This window comes from Xenopus tropicalis, chromosome 1, assembly GCF_000004195.4.
Source record: "Xenopus tropicalis strain Nigerian chromosome 1, UCB_Xtro_10.0, whole genome shotgun sequence".
Classification (NCBI taxonomy): Eukaryota; Metazoa; Chordata; class Amphibia; order Anura; family Pipidae; genus Xenopus; species Xenopus tropicalis.
Genome location: NC_030677.2, coordinates 190,135,630 through 190,159,494, shown reverse-complemented (window position 1 = coordinate 190,159,494; position 23,865 = coordinate 190,135,630). Strand labels below are relative to the sequence as shown.

The 23,865-nt window shown below is 42.6% G+C and overlaps 1 protein-coding gene across 5 annotated transcripts in view; it reads right to left on the bottom strand.

Moving 5' to 3' along the window:
• pde4d (phosphodiesterase 4D) overlaps positions 1 to 23,865 on the bottom strand; it is a 446,323-nt gene that overhangs the window by 26,818 nt on the left and 395,640 nt on the right. For all 5 annotated transcript variants that reach the window (XM_031894063.1, XM_002938180.5, XM_004910348.4 and 2 more), the window contains one exon: positions 20,287 to 20,399. In XM_031894063.1, coding sequence (XP_031749923.1) covers positions 20,287 to 20,399 — 113 coding nt within the window. The remainder of the gene's footprint in view (positions 1 to 20,286; positions 20,400 to 23,865) is intronic.

The window sequence follows — 23,865 nt, the reverse complement described above, 5'->3', positions numbered from 1 at the left end:
GGCACACAGGTGGGATGGGGCACACAGGTGAGATGGGGCACACATGGAGACTGGGCACACATGGAGACTGGGCACACATGGAGACAGGGCACATAGGCGGGATGGGGCACACAGGGAGACAGGGCACACAGGCGGGATGGGGCACACAGGCGGGATGGGGCACACAAGCAGGACAGGGCACACAGGCGGGATGGGGCACACAGGCGGGACGGGACACACAGGTGGGACGGGACACACAGGCGGGATGGGGCACACAGGCGGGACGGGGCACACAGGCGGGATGGGGCACACAGGCGGGACAGGGCATGCAGGCAGGATGGGGGGACACACAGGCGGGACAAGGCACGCAGGCAGGATGGGGGGGCACACAGGCAGGACAGGGCACACAGGCAGGATGGGGGGACACACAGGCGGGACAGGGCATACAGGCAGGATGGGGGGGCACACAGGCGGGACAGGGCATGCAGGCAGGATGGGGGGGCAGACAGGCGGGACAGGGCATGCAGGCAGGATGGGGGGCAGACAGGCGGGACAGGGCATGCAGGCAGGATGGGGAGGCACACAGGTGGGACAGGGCACAAAGACGGGGCACAGACACAGTTCAGTTCTTTGGCTCTCCATCTTCGCACAAGGCACATGCGATTGCACGGTGGTTTTAAAAAAAAACATGAGACACCTAAATCATTTTACAATGTGCCAAAATCTCCAGAACATGACTAAGCGGATATGCTGAGCCATTATCTATACCTATTGCAGCAATATATGCCATGGAGTGGGAATCTCTAACGGCACCATAGAGATTCCTTGCACTCGGCTCACTGAGCTTTGCACACGGACTGACAGAGCCTCCAGCAAAGCTTGTGACAGGCATCAGTATGATGAAGGGAAAGCAGAGCAGCATGGAGCTCCCACCCGTAACACAGGCATCAGGGTGCAAAGTCCTTAATCAGGGAAACCCAATGTTCCCCCTTATTACAACCCTTCTACTGGAGTCTGAGAGAAATACAATTAAAGGTTGTGAGTTGAAGGGTCAGCACTGACCACTGGTGCAACATAGCGTGGAATAATAGAAATACCAAGAAGGTCTTTGACTCTGCACTAGAGATGCCTTAATCTAACATACTGGCATAGCATCCCACACACAGGCTGCCTTGGGTAGGGTGCCCAGGGGCTGAAAGTATACAAGCTACCCCAGGACTCGCATAGAGCAGCAAATTCGTGCCGTGGGATCAGAATGGATCAGAAAATATAAAGAGGAATAAGGATTTCCATTTTTTCAAGACCGAGCCCCACTGGAGAAGACAGCGAGACTCAGGTTGCAGTTTGACTATAACTCTCAGTATGCGCCAGTTCAGACACAGTGCCAATCACTGCCCCAGGGTATTTTGCGGTGGTTTATTTTTCTAAACAAAGAAAAGCACCATCGTATAAATGACCATCACTGTTATTAATACAGTCTATATTTTAACGTATATTCTCTTGGCTCTTACTCATTGTGCTTCTCTGATACCTTTATGGATATGGAGTTGAGCATTTGACATTTAGACTTGTTCTCCGGGGGTTACTACTCGCTTCCACATCCCTCTAATTCATAAAGACACCCTTTCAGTGTTGGCTGATGTGGAATAGAGCAACATTAAATGAACAACAAGACAAGCAGTCTATATTTGCACAGCATTGCCTACAGCAGCCCTCTGCTGGTGAGACAGTTCTAGGCACTGGTTGTTGCTACTGTGTAACCAATGTACATCCCATATAATAATAATATATATCCTGTTTGAAAATAACGGCATCATTCTCAGTCACCAATGTACAGATCTAGGTGGCATCCCTCGAGCAGAGATATACTGGGATAAGCATGACTAGCTTTTAATGATTCTACTAATACAGTAGGGTTACCAAACAGCCTCATTGAGCTCAGATATACAGAAGAAACATTGAATGTCCATCCAACTACAGCAGGGCCTGGGGTCTCCCATTGAAGCACATGTGGCAGGGATACCAGACCTCCCTTTTACATAGGTTATATAGAAGGGTAAGCATAATGCTCATTGGGTAATCCTCCCAAATCACATGTTCAGGTAAGATCCCCAATAGTCACAGTGAAGCTGCAAGTGAGTCAAATGTCACCAATTAGATGTAATGTGATAAGAATTTCATTAAGAACGGCCTGGAGTTGGCTAACCAGTTGCAACTAGCTGCATTGTGCAACTGCCAGCCCGAGTGGCGGCCAGAATGTGAAGTCATTGCTGATGAAATGGCACAAACTTTACAGAACAGTACATAATGTTCTATGTGAGGTCACAGTTGGACTATCAGGCCTCCTTCAGCACCAGTAATGATCACATTAAATGGAGCAGGCGTCATACATTTATGTTGCAACGAGTATCTTCTTCCCTCACATATATCTCTCATAAGTCCATCATACTGTGAGCTCCTATTCACCTCCTGGGTGACCACGGTGCTACACAGGGCCTGGGCACCCAGCACCCCTTATAGTAGCAGGTGGGAAAGGACTTTCATCATCCTGGACACAACTGAAAAGAACATATTCAGGAGCTAACTGGCTGCACGACACTGGGCAGCGCCTGATAACCACAATGCCAATGCATCTGCCATGCAAACATATAAAATAAGGGCTATTTCATTACATTCACTATATTTAGCCGTCTTTGGAAATTTGACAGCAGTTCATTAGAAAGCTGGAATGAAACCCATTCTCATTGCACTAAGAGAGGGGGAAACACGGGGAATACAATCAGCGTTATTTTGAGTAATCCCACTGTAATTATAGGGTATTTTATGTGTGCCAAAAGCAGCACAAACACTTGATGAAGTGGCACTGGGAAACAAAAAGGTGCTATTTCTAGAGGCGAGTACTGACAGCAGCCGCTTGCGCTGCCGCACACTCCATCCAGGCCAAATGACTGCCTCCTACTCTGTCCAATGCACGTGTAGCACAAGGCACATTTCCACTGCTAGAATAATACATTCCCCCCCTCCCTGTTTATCGTGGCTCCCACCTACCCACTGAGAACAGGCAGAGCACACAGTCTGCACAGCCAGAGGATTACGTGGCCCTTTCATATAATGAATAGTTCAGAACAATAACAATGGCAAGTGGTACAGAAGGCAACTCTCTATAGGAACTGCATGAAATTAAAATGTAAAATTCTGTATATAAGTCCCACAAGAGCACATTGTATTCATTTAATTAAATGCACACTCCAGTGAGTGCCAAATTTCTATGCCATATACATACTATCTGGTACAGGCCCCCCTAGTGTTTGGTTCTGCATGAGTAGGGGAATGAGGCTCATCAGTTGATTATCATTTTTCATTTACACAGCGCTAGAAAGTTGCAAGAAGGGTTATAGAATAAAACAGAGAACAGTGATTTGCGTAAGGATGTTAAAAAAAATGGGTCATCCTTTCATTGTTCATATCAAAGTCAGTTGTTTTTTTCTTCTCCATGTCCGGGACTGGTACTCCAAGCTGCTTACACTGTATACTGCATTTATATAAAGTGATCACTAGAGGGCGCAATATGTAAGCAGCTTCAATTCTGCTGGATTCAAATGAACATAAATTGAAAGCAAGTGCTCTCTGCATCCATTGAAAACTGAATTCAGAAAAGTAATAGTATCACTACTATTTTAAAGCAGGGCCATAGCTTGCTGCATACAGAAAGCATTATTTCCTTTTGCATTTGTTCGTATTAGCTAGTGCTGCCATATGGTTTTCCTTTATGTAGTAATAAAAGCAACCTCAGAAAGCCCAGCTTTGCAGAAAGGCCACACTGGCCCAGAGATAAGGATCTACTTTTAATGATTTGCCGGACAGCCCAAAGGTAGACCCTATGAGTCAGAAAAGCAGTGCTTGTGCTGTCCTAATATCCTGAGCAGAGACAAACATGTGTGGCATGTATGGCAGCTCCCACAGCAATGCAGACTTGAAAGACTCTGCCCACAACAAGCAACATCTGCTTATTTAGTAAACAAGAAGACCTATATATTTGCAATGGAATAACCCACTAACCCATTTCGGCTGCTGGCATTATAAACCAAAAGAGAAGTGTTAGGAGATTTGCAGAAGATGTGACCCAGTTTCTATAGAGAGACACAAAAGCAGGAGAGGGCTGTGAGCTACGCTGAAATGAGATACTTATATGGGAATGATGCTCATTACACGAGGTAAAAGCCCTGCGAGGGAGCGGCGACTCTTCGCTGAGCGGCACAAAGGGATATCATATGTTATTTCTCTGCCATTGTGTGTTACAATAAGAAGGCAGGAGATGAGAAATCTAGGGTGGCAAAACACTAATGATTTATTCATATATTTTTGGGCGGATTATTAGAATGGAACTAAATGGCCCAATTACAGGGGAAAATGCTGGGGCCCATTACCCCATATAGCCACTGCGCTGTACAGTACTCCCTCAGAGAACCAAACTCCCCCCACCCCAGCACAGCAAAGAGATGCTCAGGGTTCAAGGCGGGTAGAACAGTCATGGGCAACTTTCAGCTCTCTAGCCACTGTTAAACTATAACTACCAGCACAGCAATACAGAAGGTACTGGGAGTTCACCAACAACTGGAGTACAACATGGAGAGGAAGGATTTTACTACCTACAGACCATTTTCCAACCTGTTTGGCCAATCTAACATACACAAGCTTACACAATTTGAACAAATGTCATATACAATAATTTGACAAAGTTTTCAGCAGAGATAGGCCTCCTTTCCTTATTTCAGAACTACGTCTCCCAGCATCCTCTGATCCAGTAAGCTGCTGGATACCCAGCTGTAATTTAGCTGGGATAGGGAGACACTTACACATGGCTCATTGGCTAAAACAGGAAATATTTTATTTCATGAAAAGGAAAAAGGGTATCCCAATGTACTATGTTACCATTACAGAATAACTGGCTTTCTACCTGGTACGCACTGACCTCTAGTGTTCTTAAAGAATATAACCAAAAGGAAAGAAAACACATTGGGCCAATAAATATGCACCCTGCTTCTTAGAGCAGAATATTTTATACTATGTATGTGTATAATAACAGTTATTAGTATTATATTATTGGCTGTAGAGGTATATACAACACTCATTCAACAAACAAGATAGTGGTGGGCAGATAAAGTCCTGCAACACTGAATCACATGTAAGTGCACCTTTAATGATTTTGGGAGCACCCCACATCCAAATATTAGGCGCAGACTTCTTTTCATTATGGTGCACTATATACCCGTATCCCATGGACATGTAACAGGAGCGGGCTTATTTTTTTCTAATGGGATGCGGATTAAGGGGCATATACCACCTCCTGTGGTCGTATATCACATTCCCCCTAGGGTCAGCCATCTCTGGGAGATGGTACCTGCAGTTAAAGGAAATGTAAACCCTATTGCCCTATTGCAATTAACATTAATATATATATAATAGTTTTCAAGATAATACAGGTATAGGACCAGAATGCTTGGGACCAAGAGTATTCCAGGTAAGGGGTCTTTGTGTAATTTGGATCCCCATACCTTATTGATACTACAAAATCATTAAAACATTAATTAAACCCAATAGGTTTGTTCTGCCCCCAATAAGGGGTAATTATATCTTAGTTGGAACCAAATAAAAGGTACTGTTTTATTATTACAGAGAAAAAGGAAATCAATTTCAATCAAAAATCTGAATTATTTGAGATAAAGACTGTAATTCGGAGCTTTGTGGATAATGGGTTTCTGGATAACGGATCCCATACCTGTAACAGTTTTTACACTTGATCAAATGAATTTAATTTATTATGTGCATGGTGCTTGCAGTGGGGCTGTGAAGGAAAGCCCAGACAATGCCAGCACCCCTGCATTGCCTTGCCAAGAATACTCCGCCACAAAGCTGTCTTTAAAAGATGGCACTATACCCTATCCCCAGCTCAGTACTAACCATTTCATAATCGACCCCCCAGCTCCAAATCTATTCTGTTCTATTATTCTGCTTGGCAGGATGCAGAAGCACATTGCCTGAGTGTAAGAAAGCATGAGTGTATGACATAACCCTTACAGTACGTACATCAACAAAAACTAACCCCAGATTATGACCTCATAGGGATAATCAAAGTAACCAGATGGAACCTCCAGACTAATTGCATAATGCCGTTATACGCATCGCTACGCAAACTGCTAATGCCTCGTTCGCAGGCAGTGCCAAGTGATTCATTACCGTTGTGCATTCTCACCCTTTGGCACAGTCCGGTTGCCCAAGAGAAGTGCATTTGTGCATCAAGCCTATTGCCCACGGACTCTTGGGCTCACTAGCACTCACTCCAATAGCTCTACTGCCCAAATGCAATATAACCAACAATTAACATAGGGTTTGCTAAAAATGACTAAATCTCCAGGAGAACATATATAATATTGGGGATGCACCAAATCCTCTATTCTAGGATTCAGCCAAAACCTGAATCCTTTGTTAAAGATTTGGCCATTTCCATCCGAATTGGATCTGTAATTTTTGACAAAAAGTCAAAGGCACTTCAACCGAATCCTGCTGAAAAAGGCCAAATATTGAACCAAAGTCTGGATTCTCTACATCCCTATGTAATATAGGCACCTGACAAGATCTACACTGATATAATTCAGAAGAAACGCTTCCTTTAAAGCTTGGCCCCCTCCTGAAAAGTATAGAGGGGTTGTATTCGTTATCCCCAACGAGCAGTGAATGTTCTCTTAGGACAAGGAGTCAGGCAGCTATATAATGCTAGCTATGCACAGAGGGGATACAGTGTCTTGTAAAAAAGCCCAAAGGTTCCTAAGACATTTATAACATGCGAGCAACATCATCCAATGAACTCGGCCAGAGAGTTGCCCCGCTTACATGGGACACTAGGATGCACTTTCAGTTTCCTTCAGGCTCCCCATGGTCGGCTGCCCTTCACTGGGCTCGTTTAAATGCTATCGGCTAGAATTTCATTACAGAAGCATGCTGGTGGCTTAAGAACTGGGGGGCTTTAACAAACAGGGTTTCTAAGGCTGCTGACTGACCCGATGTCACTGCCAGCTGGACAATTAGTTCCATTACGGAAAGCCATGCAAATTCAAGATATTCAAGAGCCACAGAAAGCAGATCCCCCTCCTACTTAAACTGTAAGCTCTAGGGGACAGGGAGCTCCTTCCTACTGTGTCTCGTACCACATGGCACTTAATCTGCGTATTTATACTTATTTATTATAATACATGACCTCACTGTGTGTACTGTTGTGCATTGTAAGATTGTACAGTGCTGTGTATTCTTGTAGCCCTTAATAAATAAAGTTGTATATACTTACACACATATACATAGTCAAGGGTGTAGGCAAGTGGCTGATGCACTTTTTTGGTTCGAGACCCCCACTGGAGGTCCAACTTTGGGTCGGGGCCCTCTTAGCTAATATCATGATGCTGTATCACTCAATTAACCCCTTACAAAAATATGTGGGGCAGCAAATACATATTTACCCCATCTCTCGCCCTAACTGACTATTAAGCCAGGCTATCATGGTGTATCTAGAAGAGCAAAAAGTCACAAAATTATTTGATTAAAATGGAGTCTATGGGAGATGGCCTTTCCGTAATTTTGAACTTTCTGGATATTGGGTTTCCGGATAATGGGCCGATATTATTTTTCTATTCAGGTCCTCTACGTTTCATATATCAGTCTTTCCATCACTAAGGTAATTACCAATTGCAAATTGTCTCAGACTATTACTCTCTACATCATACTAAAAGTTACCCCTGTGGGCAGTGTTTGTCAATGTCAGTGCTTACCATGTCTGCCTCCATTTTGGTGTCACTGGACTTGCGTCTGAGTTCGTAAATGACCCTTTCCAACAGTATCCCTAATTTTTAACACTGATCTCACATTTTAGTTTTGAGTTATCCTCTGGGCACTGATACCCAAAGGGGTCAATATTGCAGTGGATCAAGTAACTCATAGAAACCAATCAGATGATTGCTTTCAAACAGGTGCCAGGTAAATACTTCTTGGTGATTGGTTGCTACTGTTGAATAGACCTGGATTTATTACATTGCCCCCCCCTCTAATATTATATTCCATCCTGATACAATGCCCTTATAGACCTTAGCTTACCCCAACTAGTGTATCACCAATGTACAACTACACAAATACATGCCCTGGAGGAACCCGCTTCTCCCGTATATATACATTTCTCCAAGGCAGTGGCGTTGATGTAAATAGTAGCATACGGTGAGCTGCCTGGTAACCTGACTAAGAGCAACACAAACAAGCGGAGGACATGCATGCCATAGCAAGCTTGCATCAATCACCCGCACTGGATATCAGCATTTCAAAGGCACATACTTAGCACAAGCTTGTTGCTCCAGCCTCGCGCGCCTGTTATCTCGGGTTGGTATTCACTCTGGGAAAACCTTCAGAGTTGCCATGAAATTCTGGCTGCACAGACACCCAATCAGGGGAAGAAAGCATGCAGATTCTTGTAGCCATTTAATGATGCGACTCGTGAAAAACCATTAGCAAACTTTGCTCTGTCATTGCCCGAGCATTTATTAAATGATCTACGGTCTTTGGAAACAAAGCTCAAATCTGATTTATAAATGTGGGTGACCTGTATACTGAAGGCAGTATATGTCTGTCCATTTCTGCATTGCCAGTTCTGACTCTTGGAACAATGTAGCACAAATCCGATCCCCTCCACCCTCAATGCCTTGTATATTTTCTGGTAATCAACTAACTTTAAGAGCAAAAACAAGCAGTGTAAAAAAAAGAAAGGCTGCAACAACATTTAAACACCATTAAAATGTGTAATAAATTGATACACTGGAAATTTCTTAGATCATTTTTTTTATTGAGCTAAGATTTTATTTTTTGTATTTATGTCAATCCTCAGAACATTGTTATACAAGTTAATGTTCCAGGTCTCCCTGTGGGAATTGGGCAGGAACAGAAAGACTGTATGTATGAATGTATGGGACATTCTGTCTCAGAATATATTGGGAAATCAACACTTGCATCATACAGTTCAACCGTTCATGACTTCTCATGGCACAAATGCCTTGTGCAGCCAATGGGTGTCCTCAAAGAGCTGAGTCTGCTCAGTACCGCAGCCTCCCAATTCAGTATGTGGAGTACTGAAGCATCCAATGATGTTAAACGGCCTTTATTATTATTAAACGGGATGTAGAACCCCAAATTGGATGTTGCTTAACGAAAGCATGGTTTTAAAGTTATTTGTCAATGTATTTACTATGGAAAGCAGAATTCCTTTGTCTCTTTCTGCACTGCTGGTTCTGTCCAATGAATCAGTAACAGACGTAAACCTTGCATGCTTCTTTACTAGTCTATTTATCAGCTGCTTCTGCTACATTGCATAGTCGGAACTGCCAGGGCAGAGAATGGAAAGGGAACAGAGAGGTACTGATTCTGACAGCAATTACATTTAAAAATAAGCTTGAAATCAATGGAAATGTATAATGAAAAGTTGCTTAAAATGATATTTTCTAACATATATTACAAGTATAGGATCCGTTACCCGGAAACCCATTATCTAGAAAGCTCCGAATTACGGAAAGCCTGTCTCCCATAGACTCCATTTTAATCAAATAATGCAGATTTTTTAAATTATTTCCTTTTTCTCTATATATAACAATAAAACAGTATCTTGTAAACATATAAATGAATTAGGCCCAGACTGGAATTTAAAATAGGCCCTGGCATTAAAAGTACACAGAGGCCCAAACAGCCCCCCACCAGCACAATAAATGTCTATGACACCTTACAGCAGCCCCTCTGGCATTTGTCAGAACTCACAGATTGCTAGTCTGGGCCACATCATATAATGCTAGAAGATTTAGGCTTGGGCTGTATTTGTATGGAGGAGCAGTGACCTGTACTGAAGCTCAACAAAGAATTTGGCTAGAAATTGTTCTGCTTAAGTTTTGGGTGTTTGTACCAGCCCAAGCCTAGATCTGTGCCTTTGAAGCTCCCCATTTGCTTTCACAGCACATGTTCTAGGCTGCTGTCAGTTACATCAATATACATCCTATACACAATATAAAATTATGCTACAAGTTTGATTAGCAATTATTTTAAATTCAGATTACATGGCAGCATAGAAGCCAGTGTGTTCTGCATCAGAACTGATTTATAAACTCCATAGAAACTCCTAAGGCTAATGCCACACATAGCATATGGGGCGTATTTTCGGCAAGCTGAAAAACACTTGCCGAGAATATGCGCCATACGGATAAAAATCCCCCTACCTTTGCGTGCACCCGAATGAATTGAATACGCTGGGTGGGACATTGTTGGGGCCCCTACATTTCTGCAAATTATTTAGAAAAAAGATCAAAAAATCACAAATTTGAATATTCCATAAAGAGACAACATGTAACCAAGTTAATTTACAAACGAGCAAACAGTAAACACAATGTACAAACAACAACATTTGTTAATCTTACAATGGTTGGAACTACAATTCCCAGAATTCCTTTACAGTCGGGTTACATGCTTTGGCGGCAAACGGTTCTGTGCATCAAAAAAGCACTGATTTGAAAATAAAAAGCATAGACCAAAATGCGGTTTCTTACCTCTGTCCAACTGACTGCGCTAAACAAAACTTTCATTGTGGATGAGATAGAAACTCATGTTATAAAGCAGATAATCCCTGTATGGGCCCTATGCTTCCTCTACACAAAAGGGGCCTCAAACCCAGCAAATAACCCTTTTTTTATTATTAAAAGTGGGAAAGAAAAGGCAAGCACATTGATATGCAAAGGAAGAAGGAAAGTGTAGAGATGAGAAATCAGAATTCTAGCCAGCAAATCAGCCTTCTCTATGGCTAAGCCACACAGACTGCATCCATTCCAAAATGGCAACCTCTTCTGTCCTTGTTGCTATGGACACATCCCTCTGTCAGGCCTGCACATCCTTCCCCCTGTACTGAGCCCTGTTTGTTTATGAGAAGTCTAGGTGCTGCTTATTATGGGCCCTGCATCAGCGCGGCGTGCCATTGGCCAATAATGAGAGGCAGCGGCAGGCAGTGAGCTGATCAGCATGCAGCAGGGAACGTGGCTACCGAGCTGGGAGAGCATGCTCGCTGGGCTCACTGTGCTCTCGCTCACACTATCAGTGCCAATGCTTTGCTCAGGAGTCACGATGCTGCCTTCTGCTATGAATGCCAATGTCTCAAGCGTTTGTTTACAAAATAAGGGCTCAATATTTGAGCAGCAAATGGTGAAAAAATGACAGGGTGCTAGATCCAAGTCAGCCTTAAAGGGAGGGGGGAAAGGAAATAGAGCAATACATGTATGTTTTTCATATCTGCAACACTTTATTTTCAACGTAGGGCTATAATAGGCGGGGGGGGCAATATCTGGTTGGGGCACCCCAAGCCCTATAAGCACAAGCTATAAATACACCCATAATCAGATTGCCTGTGCTTCTATATATTTATTGAAATCCAAGTGGGAGGCTGAAAAAATACAATATTTGGGGGCTCCTATGCACTTACTGAAAAGCATCCAACATTCTTAGGAATTCATAAACAATAACGTGCCACAGCAGAAGCCTGTTTCATGGACAGATTCAGAATGATAATAGGTGGTTTATGTGTTAGACAAAATACAGGTATGGGATCCATTATCCAGAAATCCGGAAATTATGAAAAAGCTCCCATAGACTCCATTTTAATCAAATAGTTATTATTTCCTTTTTCGCTGTAATAATAAAAACAATATTTTGTATTTGATCCCAACTAAGATATAATTAATCCTAACTGAAAGCAAACCAATCCTATTGGGTTTATTTAATGTTTAAATACATTTTTAGCAGACTTAGGGTATGGAGAACCAAATTACTTATTTGAAAAACCCCAGGCGGCATGAACTGCTTTTGTATTGGACAAGTCAATCAGGCAACTTCCTGCAGCACTGCAGTTGTTGGCACTTGCATAAAATGCGCTACTTCTTTCTATGAATCAATTCTTCACAATCACTGCTTTTCACCATAGCTTAGCTGCAATGATGGTCCCTACTATATAACCTTGAACTGCAGGGTGGGTGGGGGTGTTCTTATGAGAACTTGCTAAAAAAAAAGGAGCATTCTGCGCCATACCACTATCCAATCAGCAGTTAGCTCTGATCATTAAATTGCAGCAGAATAAAAGAAAGTAAAAGTCTGATTGGCTGCCTCACACAATATAAAATCAGTCTTTTGAACCCCCTTTTAACCATAACAAGATTGGTGCAACTGGTAAGATTTTAAAAGCTGGAGACAGTTTACTGTGCCAGAGACTCCAAAAATAGGGCCCATGTCTAGAAATTAGGGAGAGCAGGCAGCTATGCAGCATGGCATCACACAGAAGGCTTGAATACAATGAGAATTCCATTCTGTAATCAGTTGACAACTATTTATTTTGCCTCTAGCAGTGTCTAGTGTTGTGACAGCAAGGGCACAATCATATTTCAGAATTTTTTTTAATTATTCCTGGTATTTATATAGTGCCAACACAATGACACAGCACTTTACAGAGATCAGGAATCATTCAAACCAGTTTTTGACATAAAATGGCTTATAATCTAAGGCCCCTATCACATTTAGCACACAGTAGGGCCAGTTGTATTAGGAACCAATTAACCTGCCTGTATGTGGGAGGAAACAGGAGTACCCAGAGGAAACCCACACACCCACGGAGACTCCATGCAGATTGTGCCCTGGCTGGAATTGAACTCCAGCACTGCAAGGCATAAATGCTACCCTCTGAGCCACTGCTCAATGAATAAAATTTACTTTTACTGAAGAGTCTGCTTGATATCCATGTGACAGAATTCTTACACATCATTTACCATAGCTGAGACTTTCTATGTAATTTAACAATCAAATCAACCGGGTTTAAGCCCCATAATGCATCGGGCTTGTGCCCCAATCACTTCTGTTCCCTCTCACCTTAAATGTTCCTGGAAGGTTCACAGTAGGTTACAAAACCAATTATATTGTGATGTCACCTAGACATGATTAAGTGCATTGTTAGCGATTATGTAAGCGCCTTTATCACATAATTACAGCCCCTGTGGGATATATGTACAGCAAATGTAATATGACAGCTTTTAAGCCACTGCCAAATGCCTTTGGTGTTGCTGCACCACTTTGTGAACGAGAGAAATACCTTGTTTGCAGGTCACAAGTGCGGAATAATGTGGCAATAACGTGCCATGCATTTATCTTTTATATCTAACAGCAGGAATGTCACAATTGCAGCCCGGGAGCTGTTTAGAACCTCGAGGGATGCGGATAAATCTTTTCTAGAGAAAAGGATGGCTCAGATGCCTTCGCTTGTCACCCTATTTATACAGATATTTATATAGCCATATAAGCGTGGGCTTCATTATTTATATATTTTTTTTGCGCCTTCTTCTGATTCTTTCAAACTTTCAAATGGGGGTCAGTGACCCCAGCAGCCAAAAAAACTATTGCTCTGTGAAGCTACAATTTAATATTTAAAGATATCTCTCATTCAAAGCACTCCCTGGTTGCTAAGGTATTTTGAACCCTAGCAACCAGATAACTGCTGAAATCCCAAACTAGACAGCTGCTGAATAAAAAGTTAAAATAATTTAAAAGCCACAAATAAATAATAAAGACCAACTGCAAGTTTGTTTCCCCATCCACTGCTTTGGGCCCCTCCAAAGTAACCAGCCCCACAGTCTGCAGACCTTCACACTAACACATTCTATTTAACAGTATCTTAATTTATACATAAATAAGTAAATTAAAAAAAAAAAACACCCAGGAGAAACTCCTGCCCACTTACACATCTTTCAGTTTAAAAAGGAATAGTATGTATCACACAAAGTAGAACACACCTAATAAAGACATGGGGGCGATGCTGCTAAACTACAACCTAATCCGAGTAGGGCTAGGCAAGGGAAAGCAGTAGGGCAGCTGAGAACGTTCATAGATTGCTTACCCCTGCACAAAATCTGATGAGATGCAGGAAACGACACTGGATATAGTGTAATCTCTGCTGATTTAGGGTAAAATAAAACTTACATTTCTTTAAAGGAGCAGTTCACCTTTAAATTAACTTTTACTATGCTGTAGACATTCATATTCTAAGGCTATTTGCTATTTGTTTTTATTTATTTAAGTTTTTTTATCTATTCAGCTTTCTGTTCAGCACCCCTCCAGTGCGGAATTTCAGCAGCTATCTGGTTGCTAGTATCCAATTTACCCTAGCAACTAGGCAGTGGTTTAAATAAGAGGCTGGGAGATGAACAGTAGAGAGGCTGAATAAAAAGAGAAGCAAAACAAACTAACAGTAACATTAAAGTTGTAGCCTCACAGAGGTTTTTTGGCTGCCGGGGTCAGTGACCCCCCTCTGACATCTAGAAAAAAGATATAAAAAAAAAGACAGAAAACTAAAAAGCTACAAAAAAAAAAACCAATTGAAAAGTTGCTTAGTATTTGAAAGCAGACATCTCATTTTGTCGTGGTTAAGGTGGCCATATATGGATAACAAGGGATTGCATTGGTTTATCAGACTCATGCACCCAGAATGCTTAGTAAGCCAATGATCAACAGCAGCTAACTATAAAGGCATAAATACTATAAAGCTTAGACTATAAAGGCATAAATACTATAAATCTTAGGGTTCTACAAGCTTTGCCGATTCATCAATTGCTCCCATCTAGCATGGGCATGTTATACCCAGCTGCTGCTGCTGTGCCACAGTGTCCTAAACACGGGTGCATTCCATTAGCGCCATTCCTTAATGCACTCTCCATTAAAAAGAAATCCCAAAAATGCCAGGCTTGCGGAACCACCAAGTGGAATAGGAAACACATTAGAAGTACAGTAATGTTTTGCTGAAGGTAAAGATGAAGAAATCAGTGTTTTCCCCACGATGAGCAGAGAACAGAGAGGTATTGCTATATGTGGGTGCAAATAGGCTGATGCTCAGGACTCGGTGGGGATCTGTTTAGAGATGGAGGCTTTAAACTTAAATGCACTTGATAACAAACCCTGGACTTTTTCATGGATCTATTGCTGAGGCTGAAGCCAGCTGGGGCAGGTACTGTGGCAATTTAATGGCTACAAAGCACTCTTATTTATCCCATATAACAACATATAAATAAAGCATTGCAGAAGGAGGGCTGAACCTAGCAACCAGATAGCTGCTGAAATTCCAAACTGGAGAGCTGCTGAACAAAATTCAAAACTGTAAATAAAAAATAAAGACCAACTGCAAAAAACTTAGTATAGCACTCTCCACATCATACTATAAGTTAATTTAAAGGGGAACAACCCCTTTAATCTTAGAGGACACACTTGCCCAGACCTTGTATGTACCAAGAGAGCTGCAACTTATGTTTACTTGGGTTTCCTCCCACTGACAGGTTCATTGGTTCCTGATACATCTGTTTATCTAATAGAGACTTTAGATTGTAAGCTCCATGGGGGCAGGGACTGAGGCGAATGGCATATAACCTCTGTAAGCCTGCAGAATATGTTGACAGTATATAAATAAAGAATAACAACAATACATTGGAAACACCAGCCTGCAGCTGTTGCTGATCCCTACTCCAAACATAATTATATCCCAACCACCTGAAGACCACCCTGACCCCAAAATAATGGATCCAGTTCTTAGCACACAAAAGATAGGGACACATTAGGATTACCTTGGTACAACTCGCTGCCACAGTCCCTTCAAACCCCATGTAGGTGCCAAACGCAAAACACAGCTCACTATGTAGCTCCTATCTGGCTATATATGCACAGTATTTCCATTGTGTACAGTTTGCTGCCACAAAGGCCCCTCACTGTTTGTGTTACATAATGAGCCCCTCTAGCAGCTCTGCATCTCGTGATGTTGCATGGCTCCTTTATTTAGAATAAGGTAACATTTGTGTCCATCTATATTAGTGCCTAGGATCACCACTATTGCACTTGTGCTCGCTGGGAGAATAACCAGAATAGCACATTTGCCCGCAGATATAATGCTAAGCTATCAAGGTACTTAAACAGTCCGTATTTCCTTTGTACCCACCGCTGCCACTCTGCACCCCATTCTCCTACAGCTCTGGTTAAACAAAGGGAAGATGGTGCCTTAATCCCTCCGTTTCAATGAGGTGTTTGCCTCACGATGGCTGAACAACTATTGATCGTAATCTCCACTAAACAACTCCATTTACCGTACCAAAAAACACAAGCTGCGCCCAAGCATGCCACAATGCCCACAATGCCGTGCACTAGTGCCTGTGCTTACACAGATCAGATGACTGTAAATGCACACACACTAAATAAACACAGGGCTGATGTGAAAAGAACAATAACATGGTATTACAAAGCGAACCGTTCCGTGTATAAATCTCTTTTTCAAGAAAGTTTCTATGTTGCACCTAAAGGTTACTGTGTCAAAGACTGTCAGAGGATGCTGGGAATTATAGTTCCACACTAGCTACGGGATGGACTTTCCTGCTTTATACCAAATTTCCTGCTGAGTAGTAGGAAAATTGATACTGCTTAGAGAATTATATGGGTTTCATAAGTGCATTTTATCAGAGATTTGAAGCTCTTTATGGCCGAGATTTTGGCTGTGACGTGAGACCTTCATTAACCTTCATAGACTCAGATCTGCTACCTCTGCACTTTCAATAACTGTAGCTTAGAGATAGGGAAGAGAGGCCCCCCAAGAGCATCGCTGTTGCAGAACTACAGTTGCCAACATCTCTGAACTGCCTGCATGTTAAATGATGTGCAAACAGACACTTTTTCCTGAAATTTTCCAGTAGAAATATGCTCGCTACTAGAGAATACCTTTACCGGCATTGTTTTATGGAGTCTGGGTAAATCCTAGAAATCCAAAATGCCATCAGCCTCTGCCCCTGGGCATAGACCTTGCCTCACTCTAGCTTGTTAGGGCAATGCTGTCCAACTGGGGCCCATGGGTCAGATGTTGCCCTCTAAAAGGATGGCTGTAACCCCCATTCTGCTCAAATGCTCCATAGACTGTATGGCATCATCATTTTTTATTTATTCTGCCCCTCAAACATGCAATATGAGAAATAATCACCCCGCTACATGTAATAAGTTGGACAGCACTTTGTTAGGGTACTACTATAACACATCAGGAGAGCTAGAGGAGTTGATTGGAAAGACTGGCTCCAGTCAGCCTGAGAGACAGGGGAAACTTAGGAAAGACTCCAGCTGAGCCAGTAATAAAGGCCAATGGGAAGATAAGCAACAGGTCAGCGCTGTCCAACTCTTTCCTATGAGTGGGCCAATTAGCCGACGTGTTACATGTTCATGGGCCGGAATATATGAAAATGATGATGTCATACCCAGAAGTCTGTGGAGCTGACAGACAAGCAGGGGGCCATAAATTTGCCCCCGAACATCCAGCTAGATTTGGTTTATCTGATGAACAATATGATATATAATATTATATTAATATATCATATATAAAACAAGTGTTCACCTAAATCATTATTCCACCTACACTGTACACAAGACACACACACCATCCTGCACAATAGAGAGACACTGAGATAGCAGCCTGTGCGCTCAATAGACCCATGTGTACACACAGTCAGTATGTGACTGTAATATTAATTTACTGATGTAATGGTGGGTGTGGCCTCGCAGAGTGACCTTCACATTAGCAGTAAAAAAAAGCCATCTTGTGTCTCCCGGCCAACGAGCTATCCACATTCACGAGCAGCGAGGCGACCCTCATGTAAACAGGGCACTCACAGCAGAGAGAAATTCTGATATTGATATAAGTATATATACTAAACAACACAGACACGGACAGAACTTTTAAACTTGGTGGTTGTAGCTGTAGCCCCCTGTCTGTGGCTAAACTGCAACTCCCAGTAAGCACCAGCTCTCTGAGCATGCTGGGATTCGCAATGCTGATTCACATTAAATTGTGCCTACTACACAAATTATTCAATAAAACCCTCATGTTGTGCCGGAGCCCCCATCTTGCCCCTGCGATTACTGAAAAGAATATGCTTCCGTCTCAATGCTATAATGGGCAAATGGCCACGCTGGTAATCAGCTTATCTGCAGCATAAGCCGTAATGACCAGATCCAGTTCAGCAGTAAGCAGACAAACAAGGCGGCTAGAGACCTGTGTGGCTTGGGATATGAAAATAAAGTACCGTTGGCCCTGTGGAAACATTGACATATATTTTTTGTTTTTTTTTCTGTTTGCACAATAATCCATGTGTGACTGGGTTCCGCCGCCCTGCAGTTTGTCTGTGGATTCCTCTGCTCTGCCTGTTGGCACTGGTGCAGCGCTCCCCGTCCTGCAGCAGCCAGACAAACGTGACGCCATACGTTTTTACACTGTCACCTAATCCGGTGATGACTTCCATATGTATGTGCGTATGTGGAAATGGGAGTTCGGCTTTCCCTGGATGGAACCCCGGTGTAAACGGGTTATATAAACATGTCAGAAGTCTAATTGGCCTGTGACATGGTAATGAGCTCGTTCTGACCCATTTATTTCCTAAATATTGCAAGACATAATGAAGGGCTCTGTATTTGTAACCCCCATCTATATCCATAAACCCCTGGCAAGGCCCCCTAATGCGTAAATCATTACCATCACCAATGTTATTTCTTTCATGTTCTGACTGGTTAAACCTTAACAGCAATGGAGCAGGAAGGAGGGATAAGGTATGGGGTCAGGGATGGTATTTACATGCATTTATTCTACGAAGCTGGGGGATTAGGACTTTGCAAGGTATACAGTTAGATGAGATACAAGAGCCAAGATCACATCACAGCACCAGGGCGCTCAGAGCATTCGCATAACCCAATAGGCCAACACCATGCAACCATTTCTCAGGGCCACAAGAGTTCATTAATGACATGTACAAAAAACATGCACTACCTAAATCCAAGTGCTCCTCTCAACAACACACTGCATATGGATAACGCTTAGTAAAAGTCCATTATGTGTCTCCTAGTAAACCAATCCAGCTGCAGCCCCTAAAGGGTTATCAGATGATCTATTTGACTACATTGCTTTAGTAAATAAACTGGAATAACTATAAACATGACCAGACAAAAAATGAGGTTGAAAAAGACACATCCATCAAGTCCAACCTTGCACTCAGACTGATCCATCTAGTTGGGCAACCTCTAGCCCTGCTACACCTTCTAGCACCAGTAATAGCTCAGTTTTGATCCATACAGCAAAGGGATGAACCTGCAGCCTGCCTGCTACTCTATAAAACTACAACTGCCATTTAGACTGAAGGCTGAGAGTTCTAGTTGACAGCTGGTGGGCTGCAAGTTGCCAGGGCCTATAGCCCAATGCTCAGCAGATGTTCTGTACCTACACCACAGAACAGATGTTTGCTGCACACAGTAAACCTGTACCAATACCACACACCTTCTTGTCTGTACAAGTAAAGTTCAGAAAAGCAACAGGTAGTTGCACCATGAATTGTGCTTGCTTATAACAGGACAGTCCTTTAAACTACAGCTCCCAGAAACTCCTGCTGAGAAGTAGCAGCACAGACACAGGTTGGAGAATGCTGTCTAACTGCAGACTTTTAACCTGTTCTTCCTATAAGGGGAAGCGAGAAGATGGTGATACCTTTTTGTATTACAGCTCAATAGTGCAACTACAAGTTACAACACCCCTTCCACTACAGCACATCTGCACTATGATAAATGCAGTAGGTACCCTATTACAGTTCTCAACCCCTGACAACCCTCAACTATAAATTAACCACAGTTTCCAGCATTCCCCCTCTGACTTGCAGATATGCATCACAAGGTAGAGATCTCTGCTTTACAGGGTAAAGGATTTACCATGGTTTCTGTGCAAAGCAGTTGGGGAATGCTCTTAGATCAATTAACCCTTTTACTACAACACATGTAGAGAATGCAGTGATCAGTACCATATACTTAGATTCCCAACTATATCTCACATTTTTGCTTTTCCAGCTGTTGTTCAACTACAGTTCCCAGCATGCTTTAATAACTGTGGCTGTGCAACAGCTGAAGAGCCCCAAACAGAGGAGACCTATTCTTCTGTATACAGTTTTAACCTGTTCTCCTCAAAAGCAAGGATCTGTATGCATGCCTGCAGTTATCCATCCCATTTTGCACCCAGGCACAATATTGCCCTCCATCCTTAATCGATCCTCAACAAATCAACATGTTAGCTATGGCATGTGTTGAATGCAAAGGATATCTAACATGCCGCCATGCCTGTGCCCAGCTGCCATGGAAAGGTAGTATTGGGGTCCTTACCTTATTTGAAGCCATCTCACTGACAGAGTGCCGGGTCTGTAAAGTCTCCAGCTGGTCCAAGCACCAGTCCAGCTCCTCCAGGGTCTCGCCGGCCAGTTTCTGATAGGCCTCCTCTGTCAAGAGATAGGGGAAAGGATACTCAGTTTTCAGACGCTTAACAGGGCTAGCCTCAAAATCCAAAGGGTCCATTCTGCCATACACTGCCATGCTCGGATGACCAGTGCTTATACATGAGGGATCCTTCATAATGTTACCAAAAACACCCCAGAGAGAATAAAAGTCCAGCAGCACAAGTGCCCTAGGGAAAGCAGTCCAACTTGTGGCTTACTGATCCTCCAAGCCTGTGCTATGAGATTCCAAGAGCCATAAAACCCATGCAGCAGCAGCAGCAGCACTGTGTGACATAGGGCTAGTCTCCTTGAACTAATAATACACTGCTTATCTGCCAGTTCAAGGGAGTCATAAAAAACCAGAAGATTGTGCTTCTTTTGCAATGGATATTAAGCCTCCTTCCTCGTCCTGCCTGCAGCTAGCAGCCTATTAAAGAAACATGAAAATCAGCTGCAAAGTCTGAGGAGCAGCTTCCCTGCGTCCTCGTCGCCACTGTCCTGCAGCACAATACTGCCCATAGCGGCTGCACACACAGGGATCAGGGCAAAGGGACGGGCTCCCCGACTGCTTGTAGGGATCCAGCCAGAGCCCACACTTTCACTGTGCCATAGTCCTCCTCATCATCATCCCGCTAAGGGAGAATGCCGCTTTCTTTGAACCAAAACCAAAAGCTGAGGAAAGAGAGACAGACAGAGAGAGAGAGGGAGAGAGACTGTGTGCGAGAGTGGGGGAGGGACAGAAATCCTGGCATGGAGCTGACAGCTGGATCCCAGCGCACACTGCAGGCAGCAGCCACCTCAGATACAGTTACAGGCTGCGGCCGCTCTCCCCTATTTGCCTGTCTGTATCTAGGGGTATACAGGGATATACAGGGATATATACCCTCCCTGCTTGTGTCCCCAGCACTAGCTGCACGGAGATACCATCTTAGTGCCAGGGAAACACAACAGTCTGGCTGGGGATGTGCCACACACACTGGAATCTCACTTAGGAATTTCTTTTCTATTCTAGGAAAAAGTATTTTATTCAGAGGAATTTCCACATTCTGCCCCATCACCTCAAGTGTAATATATACAGAATATAACGGATTCCTAGGGGAACTTTGCCTTTACATTAACTTTTAGTATGTTATATGACACAGGTGGGCAAACTGCGGCCTGGGGGCCACGTCCGGCCCGTTGGTCTTTTTAATCGGCCCACCGAGGATTGGTGTGTCTCGCTTTTCCTAACAGAGACCGCAGTCCGCAATCTTCTGTCTTTCAGAAAATCCCGACTCCGCAAGTCTCATCAATCAAGACTTGGCGTCAAGACTGCATGTAAGCGCAGCGACGCAAAACCAAGGAGATGGTGCTGGCCCGGCACATCTGTTGAAAAAGTCAATGTGGCCCCTGAGCCTAAAAGTTTGCCCACCCCTGTTATAGGATGTCCTATTTCTAGTAACTTTGCAATTGGTCACCATTATTTAATTTTCAAAGTTTTCTGACGATTTTCCTTCCACTTCCAGCTTTCAAATGGGGGGTCACTGACCCCGACAGCCAAAAACAATTGCTCTGTGCGCTAACAAATGTATTTATATATTTTATTACTTTTTATTACTTATCTTACTATTCAGGTAAGGTGAAGGTAAGTTGGACCCTAGCAACCAGATAACTATGAAATTTGAACTGGAAAGCTGCTAAACAAAAAGTTAAGTAACTGAAAAATCCCGAAAAATAAAACATTAAAACCAACTGCAATTTGCTTCAGAATATAAATGTCGACATTATATTAAAAGGTAATTTAAAGGTGAACAACCCTTTTAATTCCCTAATATACTGGTTTAGAAACAAATCTTATCATCCACCCCCACACTATAGCCGCCTAACAGCAGGGGCATTTACAGTCTTTTCTTAGTGGTAATTACCATTGTCAGTACAGGTATAGGATCCATTCTCTGGAAACCTATTACCCAGAAAGTTCCAAATTACAGCATGGCCATTACAGGTATGGGATCCAATAGCTGGAAACCAAATTAAGGAAAGCCCATCTCCCATAGACTCCTTTTCCTTTGTAATAATAAATAAAACTTGTACTTGATCCTAACTACGATATAATCATTTTGATGACAAAATTCTGTTGGGTTTAATTAATGTTTAAAATATTTTTTATAAGACAATCCAATCCAATGCCTTATCTGGAAAACCCCAGGTCCTGAGCATTCTGAATAACAGGTCCCATACCTGTATAAGCAAATAATTCTAATTTTAAATAAAAATGATTTCCAACTCAGAATTAATTAATACTATTGGGTTTATTTAATGATTAAATGTTTTTTTATTTGAGTTGAGTTGGAGTGCTGAGACTCAGGGCCACCATCACATGGGGCCCCATACTGCTGAGTTAGGGGGGCACCAATGATTAGTCCACCAGTAACCTAGGACTCCTGCCAACAAGTAGAATGAGACCCAAAAAAATGTCCCTTCCATGTATTTGTAATGATTAACATGTATGTATAAAGCACCAACATATTCCGCAGTGCTATACATTAAATTGGTTTTACATTGAACATAAAGAATTATATACAAAGCAACCAATCATCAGGTGGTGATGCCCCTGATTGGCTGGCCACATATCACCTACCACAAAACCACAACCGACCTGCAATTGTGTCAAATTAATGGCCAATTTTGTGGTTGCCAGTGAAAATTCAGGGATTTTTGTTGGCTGACATGAGAACAGCATTAATGGCCAGTGAGTTACATAGTTACATAGGGTTAAAAAAAGACCAGAGTCCATCAAGTTCAACCCTTCCAAGTAAACCCAGCACCCACAACCTATACTTACCAATCTATACCAACACATACATAACTATATATACAAACATTAATACTAACTGTAGATATTAGTTAAAGAACACTAGGCAAGGGGTAATTTAATAGATGTTTGGGTCAGTACAGTTACTGATATTATTAGAGGGTAAGAATGGCACTATTCTCCGGTGAATTATAAAGGGGGAGGATCACACTTTGTTATAGTCAGTCTAGTATACCCTATTTATTACTGTACAGTATCTGCAGACTGGTAATGCTTGCTGGTTATATCAGTTATCTTGGTATTCCATCCCATGCCATTCTTCATCAACTAATAGGCAATGGCACAATTTTGGGCATCTTGTTTGTCTGAGCAGTGCTGGCAGGCAACAAAGATTTTAACAAATAAAGCTTTTATGTTTTTTATGTTCCTTTTGCACATAGTGGGTGGGGAATCACTGGTTGCACAGTCTATGACGTCATCAACTGGATTTTGGCGCCAGTTTGGGTTTATGAGTGGGTTTGCTTTAATGTTTGTTCACTTTGAGAAAGGCTGTGGAGTCAGCCGAAACGTTAGTTTGACATAATAAATTTTTCTTTAATTTTCATTAAGACCTGTGAGTGCGGCATCTATTTATTTTCTATACTACACCATTTTATATACTGCACCCAGGCATCT